Genomic DNA, 8,437 nt, shown 5'->3' with positions numbered 1-8,437 from the left:
AAAAAAGGCCTATTATTGTTTTTGAAACAATGCAAGTCATGTTCATACTTATTTAAAGGGCACCTATTTTACCCCTTTTTCCAGATTTAAGTCTTTTGTGTCTCCAGAATGTGTCTGTAAAGTTTCAGCTCAAAACACCCATCCGATTATTTATTAGACCTTTCAGTGAGTTTTAGCTCTGAGCCTGTTGTAGCTGTTTTTGTTGCCTGTACCTTTAACGCTAGTTCTCCCCGCCCACTGTTCCCACGTACCTGTCAGAGTGTCTCCTCCCTCGGCTGCGAACTTTCCCAATGGTTATTTGATGTGCGAGTTGCAACGATGAGTCACACGCAATGTCATTACAAAGTTCTTACACACACACACACACACACACAGACAATGTCCACTGCTGTATGCAGGGGCGCCACTGGGCGCGGGTGATCTCGGATGAAAGTGAAGAGCGGGCGGATGGGTTGTGTTGGCATGATTGCGGACGAAAGTGAAGGGGGGGGGGGGGGGTATGTGGTCGCAAATGAAAGTGAATGGGGGGTGAATCGCGGATAAAAAAGGGGGGGTGTGGTCGTAAATGAAAGTGAAGAATGGTGTTGTGGGGTGAAATGAAAGTGAAGAGCGGGGGAGGAGATCGAGGATGAAAGTGATGAGCGGGGTGTGGGGTGACAATTGCGGGCCCTTGATAATTTCTCTGGGGGCCCCCTAAATGTATGGGCCCTTAGAATCGTCCTAACTTTCCCCTCTCCTCATGTGTTAAACTGCATAAAGGAACTATTTATGCATTAAAAACCAGATACACTTGTTTTGAAGCAAACATGAGCTTTATAAGCTTGCATTGCGTTCACATTAGGAGGAATGATTCATATGCTTCATTTTATTTATTTAATAATAATTTTTTTCTGGGGTTTTTCACCTTTATTATGACAGGACAGTAAAGATTTCAGACAGGAAAGCATTGGGAGCAGAGAGAGGGGAAGGATCGGCAAAAAGACGGGAATCAAACTCGGGTCGCCGTGAGCACGTTGGTGCTATATGTCAGCGCACAGTACCACTAGGCTATTGGCGCTGACCATTTTATTTATTTAAACAACATCGAGACATTCAAGTTATTTGTCATTTTTACTATTGTTTCCAGTTATTTGTCTTTATTTAAAGGCATCGCTTCTACACGATTACACTGATTAAATACTAAAACAAATACTATGGAAGTCAATGGTTACAGGTTCCAAACATTTTTCAAAACGTCTTGCTTTAGGCAACACGGTGGCTCAGTAGTTAGCACTCACAGCAAGAAGGTCGCTGGTTTGAGCGCCGGCTCAGTTGGCATTTCTGTGTGGAGTTGTATATAATAATATGCACATATACACTCACTGGCCACTTTATCAGGTACACCTCACTAGTACCGGGTTGGACCTGCTTTTGCCTTCAGAACTGCCTTACTCCTTCATGGCGTAGATTCAACAAGGCACTGGAAATATGCCTCAGAGATTTTGCTCCATATTGACATGATAGCATCATGTAGTTGCTGCAGATTTGTTGGCTGCACATCCATGATGCGAATCTCCCGTTCCACCACATCCCAAAGGTGCTCTATTGGATTGAGATATGGTGACTGTGGAGGCCATTTGAGTACAGTGAACTCATTGTCATGTTCAAGAAACCAGTCTGAGATGATTCACACTTAATGACAGGCTGTGTTATCCTGCTGGAAGTAGCCATCAGAAGATGGAGACACTGTGGTCATAAAGGGATGGACATGGTCAGCAACAATACTCAGGTACGCTGTGGTGTTTACATAATGCTCAACTGGTACTAATGGGCCCAAAGTTGTGCCAAGAAAATATCCCCCCGTTGATACAAGGCAAGATGGATCCTTGCTCTTTGTTTCCCCCACAGTCCAAAGACATGCGGTACAGGTGAATTGGGTAGGCTAAATTGTCCGTAGTGTATGTGTGTGTGAATAAGTGTGTGTGTGTTTCCCAGTGATGGGTTGCGGCTGGAAGGGCATCTGCTGCATAAAACAAATGCTGGATAAGTTGGTGGTTCATTCCGCTGTGGCGACCCCAGATTAATGAAGGGACTAAGCTGAAAAGAAAATGAATGAATGAATGAATATATCATTCGAAAAAATAGGACTCTGTTAAAGTTTTTTATTTTTAAAAAGTAGCCTATTATCATTTATTAGGGAAATAACAAACAGGACAGCACATTCAACTTAATTCAAATTAATTTAACTTGAATATTGAACATCTGAAATGTAAGACAACTAAATTTTTCAAGGCTGAAATTTTCATAGACATATTTTCAGACTTCAGATTTTTTGTGTTCTGAATTCATAGACTGCAGATATTGGGTTTGTAAAAATACAGTTTCAACTTTTCAAGATGAAGAAATTCAGAACAAATTCAATATTCTAAACTTCAATACCAGAAATTCAAATCGTGAAATTCAGATTCAGCAGAAAAGAGCAGTAAACATAATATCTGCAGTCTATAAATTCAGAGCACAAAAAAATCTGAAGTCTGAAAATATGTCTATGAAAAATTCAGTTGTCTTACATTTCAGATGTTCAATATTCAAGTTATGAAATTCAAATTCAAATGAAGAAATAAAAATTCAAATGAAGAAATTCAAATTCAAAACGAATTTTAACGACAGATAAAAATTCAGATTTCTTAAATTACAATTGTCAATAATTCAAATAAACACAATTCAAATTCAGATTGTTTTGGCATATTATTAGCTCCATAATATGGTGGCCGGTGAGTGTAAGTAAATTGCAGAAGCTTCCTCCAATATTGGCTTCCTCTGGTTACCCAGGAATGCTCAGAATAAAAATCAACCCCACAGCAAAAGTCAGAAATGTAATGACAAAATGTTTTGATTACTGGTGTTGCGCAGTTCGTCCAGCAGGAGCCGCTGTAGTGAAGTCAGTTCCTCTGTTCTGTGGCGTTTAGGGGGTCCAGTAAGGTCCAGCCACACAGACCAGCGTCTACAACAGCAGGACAAACTTCAGCACAGACTTGTCTTCTGTAACAGCAGCTCCACACATTATCCTCCAGATTCGGATTAGGAGCAGAGTTCTTCTGGAAGCCCGCGAACATGGATGATCTAGGTAAGACGCACACATTCCCACATGTTTGTTTGGGAGAGAGAGAAACGCAAACATAGCGGAAAAAATATTAGAGGGAGAGACAGGCTAACTACAGTAGCCAATGAGCTAACGGGAAAGATAAGCGATACAAAGTAACACTTTCACTGAACGGGACAGACGTCACTTTGTTACATTGTAACTATTTACGTTCCATCTCGCTTGACGTCACATTCCTTTCGGTTACAGTGACAATTTAAACTCACATGTGTGTCAGGAAAAAAAACTGAGGTGAACTGTAAAGCTGAGTCGTGTTGTGCGCTGGTTTTCCCCGTTTAGATGAGCATCTGGAGTCGTAAAATGTTATTTAGCTCGTTCAAATGATGCTGATGCACATTGGTTTGTCATTAAGTTGTTTGTTGTCAAGAATATTTGTTACATTCGGTCAAAGCCTAAAAGTGCACGATTCAAGTCAAAGTTTATGAGTAATTCGCTTCAGTGAGGAGAAAAGTACTAACAGAATATACAGATATGATCAAAGTAGCATTAAATAATAATAAATATTTAGTTCAATATATTGAAGAATGACTATAAGAGCAAAATGTGAAGGAAACATGTATAATAACAGAAATAAAGTACCTAAATGGTATTCTTTATTACTGTAAAAGTGCTGTTGACATGATTCAAGTCAAAGTATATCAGTAATTCGCTTCAGTGAGGAGAAAAAAACCAACAGAATTTACAGATATGATCAATATAGCATTAAATAATTATTAAAGATGAAGTTCAACATATTGGAGTATGATGATAAGAGTAAAATGGGAAGAAAAATATATAATAAAAGTAGCTAAATAGTATTCTTTATTATCGTAAAAAAAAGTGCTGTTGACATGATTCAAGTCAAAGTAAATCAGTGATTCGCTTCAGTGAAGAGAAAAAACAAACAGTAGCCTCAAATAATAATTAAAGATGTATTTCAGTATATCCAAGTATGAATATAAGAGTAAGATGTGAAGAAAAAAGAGAAATAAACTAACTAAATGTTATTCTTCATTACTGTAAAAAGTGCTGTTGCATTGATTCAAGTCAAAGTTTATGAGTAATTCACTTCAGTAAAGAGAAAGGCACAAAATTAATTCACAAATATGATTAAAGAAGCATTAAATAATTTTTAAAAAGAGTTCAATAAATCCAAGTATGAATATAAGAGTAAAATATGAAGAATAAAGATAAATTAACTAACTAAATAGTATTCTTTATTACTGTAAAAGTGCTGTTGGCATGATTCAAGTCAAAGATTATGAGTAATTCGCTTCAGTGAGGAGAAAAAAACAAACAGACTTTACAGATATGATCCAAGTAGCATTAAATAATTATTAAAGATGAAGTTTAACATATTGGGGTATAATGATAAGAGTAAAATGGGAAGAAAAAATATATAATAAAAGAAATAAAGTAGCTAAATAGTATTCTTTATTACCGTAAAAAGTGCTGCTGGAGTGATTCAAGTCAAAGTATATCAGTGATTCGCTTCAGTGAAGAGAAAAAACAAACAGTAGCCTCAAATAATAATTAAAGATGTATTTCAGTGTATTCAAGTATGAATATAAGAGTAAAATGTGAAGAAAAAAGAGAAATAAACTAACTAAATGTTATTCTTCATTACTGTAAAAAGTGCTGTTGGCATGATTCAAGTCAAACTATATCAGTAATTCGCTTCAGTGAGGAGAAAAAAAACTAACAGAATTTACAGATATGATCAAAGTAGCATTAAATAATTAAAGTTCAATATATCCTGGTATGAATATAAGAGTAAAATATGAAGAATAAAGAGAAATAAACTAACTAAATAGTATTCTTTATTACTGTAAAAGTACTGTTGCATTGATTCAAGTCAAAGTTTATGAGTAATTCACTTCAGTAAAGAGAAAGGCACAAAATTAATTCACAGATATGATTAAAGTAGCATTAAATAATTTTTAAAAAGAGTTCAATAAATCCATGTATGAATATAAAAGTAAAATATGAAGAATAGAGATAAATAAACTAACTAAATAGTATTCTTTATTACGGTAAAAGTGCTGTTGATATAATTCAAGTCAAAGATTTTCAGTGATTAGTTTTAGTGAAGAGAAAAGCACAAACAGAATTCACAGATATGATCAAAGTAGCAGTAAATAATTAAAGAGAGAGTTCGATATATTGAAGCATGAATATATAAGCAAAAAGTGAAGCAAAAAGAGAAACTAGCTAAATAGTATTCTTTATTACTGTAAAAAGGGCTGCTGGCACGATTCAAGTCAAAGTTTGTCAGTAATTCACTTCAGTGAAGAGATTCAGCTTCACAGATATGATTGAAGTAAGCATAAATAATTAGTACTACGTATAAGTAAGAATATGTGAGTAAAACGTGTATTAACAATCAAAATAGTACATTTTATAGTTGTGCGCTTGGATTGTGGTTCGTATTGGCACTATGGGAGAACCTGGAGGATTCTCCAGTAAACAATCAATCAATGTTAAAGCATTAAATGTTATATTTATTACAGCACAATGATTATTATTAATATTAAGTGAAATTCTGCGTAATTTAAATAATAGTGTTTCTCAAAGTTCATCACATCATCTATTCAGTGCCTTTGTGTAATCGGATGATATGCATTCCAAACTGTGCTGAATTTAATTTAGTTCAAATGTGAGAAACCAGTGCAGTTCTTATGAGTTTTTTATATTATGAGTGATTTGAGAGTAGCTTAGTACAGTGTTTCCCAACCCTGTTCCTGGAGGCACACCAACAGTACATATTTTCGGTGTTTCTTTTTTCTGACCCATTAACTTCAGGTTTTGGAGTCTCTTCTGATGTTATGAGTTGATTCAGGTGTGTTTGATTAGGGAGAGGTTGAAAATGTGGACTGTTGGTGTGCCTTCAGGAACAGGGTTGGGAAACACTGGCTTAGTAGATGTGTTTTTGATGGAGTGATCGATGGTTGTTGGGAAATCAAATGAGAGGCTGTACAGCTTTGTGTTTCTTGATTTTTATGCTTTGATTAATGTATTTGTCCTGTAAACTGCTGGTCAGATAATAACTCTGAACTCCATGAGGATGAGTGTGTCCTCTTTAGTGGTGAACTGACACCACCCACTCCCACCCACATCCTGTTGAAGCCCCTCTCTAACCTGAAGAAAGCTAGTTTTACTTGGGTTTTTCTAATTGACAATCATTACAGTGCCAGCATAATTTATTATTTGACAAAAGTAATAATAGATGCAAATTATTTATATAGAGTCCTTATTCATGACTAAAGGACACGTAATATGGCAAGGCATAATGCAGACCGCTGGTTAGTCACATTGGTGTAGCATTCTCTAAGTCAGAGTCAAATGCAATTCAGTCATACCCATTAACACATTTTTACACATGTCCAAAACCAAGCATATTTGCAAATTAAGAGATTTTTGTTTCAAATTTACCATTTCCATCCCTTGTTGGTCATTCAATATATCAAAATGCACATTGGAAATGCACACTGGCTGATGGAAACTCAGATACTGTCGCCTTTGGCTTGCTTGGGGTCACTGGGGTCAGTAGATCCGCTCAGCAGTGAATCACATCCTTCAACAGTGACATTCATACTGAAATAAAATGAATAATCAGTAAAGGAACTAGAACAAAATCAGAATTCTGTGCAACCTAATACTGAGCTTGCTTCACAATGAGATTTGTGAATGAAATTTGACACCATTTTCAGTATAAAGCACTGCAGAAATAAAAGCTTTGACTTTACGCATGGGCCAATATAAGTTTCTGACGGTATGATAACCTTAGATAATAATACCACGGTTTCACGGTATCCTGGTATTGTGATTAATGCTCTAAAATAGGTTCTTTTTAAATGTCTGGGTTTTCCCCCCATTGAACACAATGTGTTTAATTTTTTTAGTAATTTAGGAAACATATAATATTATGGAGCAGTAAACATGTCTGGCCAGCCTGATCTCACAAGTAAACGTAAGTATTTTACGTTTTGAGGGTTTAGTGGCTAATTCGTACGAATTCGTACAAGTTCAGTCGTACGAAATGGTACGATTTTAAAAAGGAGGCGTGGCATCTAACCCCGCCCCTAAACCCAACCGTCATTGGAGGATGAGCAAATCGTACTAAATTGTACGAATTAGATCGTACGAATTCGTACGAATTAGCCACTAAAAAAAAGTTACGAATTGCCGTGAGATTGTGTTGGTCTGGCTGAATAATTGACTTCTGCTCTCTTCGTTTGTTTCAAAAACACTGATTTCTGTACTATTTAAAATGCCATTATTGGATATCTTTTCTGCTGGAGAGACTGTTGTCCTAAAAAACAAGCAAAAACTGGAGCGTTTTAAAGCTGCGAAGATCAGCCGGTCTGTTTATAAGCTGACATACGAGTGCTTCGCTGATGAATCGACTGATCTTCACGCCTTTGAAATGCTCCAGTGTCCCTGGATCTGTGGTTATACTTAGTAAACAGCGGTGAGTTCGGTGAACTGATGACCTTCACGGCCAATCACAGTCATTTCTGTTGAGCATATGAACACAATAGCAAATCAGCGCTGTTTAAGAATACGCTCAACAGCTTTCAAATGTTAGCGGGAAGTAGACGCATTTAAAATTTCACTATCGATTGGTATCGAATTCCAGTATTATGACATCCCTACTATGGCGTATCAATATTTCTCCCCACCCCTATAAATAATCTAAATTCAAATTAGCATTTGCCCAAACATTTAAGAAACAGCAAGGTCATTTGATTTCCAAGAAATGTGTTTGATTTCCACTCCAAATGCACTTTGGATGAAGCTGATCTTCACACCTTTGAAATGCTCCAGTGTCCCTGGATCTGTGGTTATACTTAGTAAACAGCGGTGAGTTCGGTGAACTGATGACCTTCACGGCCAATCACAGTCATTTCTGATGAGCATATGAACACAATAGCAAATCAGCGCTGTTTAAGAACGCGCTCAACAGCTTTCAGATGTTAGCGGGAATTGGACGTATTTAAAATTTCACTATCGATTGGTATCGAATTCCAGTATTAGGCCATCCCTACTATGGCGTATCAATATTTCTCCCCACCCCTAGAAATAATCTAAATTCAAATTAGCATTTGCCCAAACATTAAAGAAAAGGCAAGGTCATTTGATTTCCAAGAAATGTGTTTGATTTCCACTCCAAATGCACTTTGGATGAAGCTTTTTGCAAATGGCATAAATGCAAATAATCTTGCATATGGACATTAATGGACGTTGCCCTGTAACACATGGGATAGTGTACAGCTAGATGATCATTATCTGTGCATTAATGACTGGCTGAGCAGC

The 8,437-nt window shown here is 36.6% G+C and overlaps 1 protein-coding gene across 4 annotated transcripts in view; it reads left to right on the top strand.

Moving 5' to 3' along the window:
• Positions 1-2,960: 2,960 nt before the first annotated feature.
• Positions 2,961-8,437, top strand: part of pxnb (paxillin b) — a 74,440-nt gene continuing 68,963 nt past the window's right edge. For 3 of the 4 annotated variants that reach the window (XM_056464146.1, XM_056464147.1, XM_056464145.1), the window contains exon 1: positions 2,964-3,106. In XM_056464146.1, the coding sequence (XP_056320121.1) occupies positions 3,094-3,106 (13 nt within the window). In that variant the 5' untranslated portion in view covers positions 2,964-3,093. Of the gene's footprint in view, positions 3,107-8,437 lie in introns of all 4 variants that reach the window. The other variant, XM_056464144.1, reaches the window with a different exon arrangement.

This window comes from Danio aesculapii, chromosome 8 (assembly GCF_903798145.1).
Source record: "Danio aesculapii chromosome 8, fDanAes4.1, whole genome shotgun sequence".
Taxonomy (NCBI): Eukaryota; Metazoa; Chordata; class Actinopteri; order Cypriniformes; family Danionidae; genus Danio; species Danio aesculapii.
This window is presented reverse-complemented; position numbering and strand designations above follow the sequence as displayed.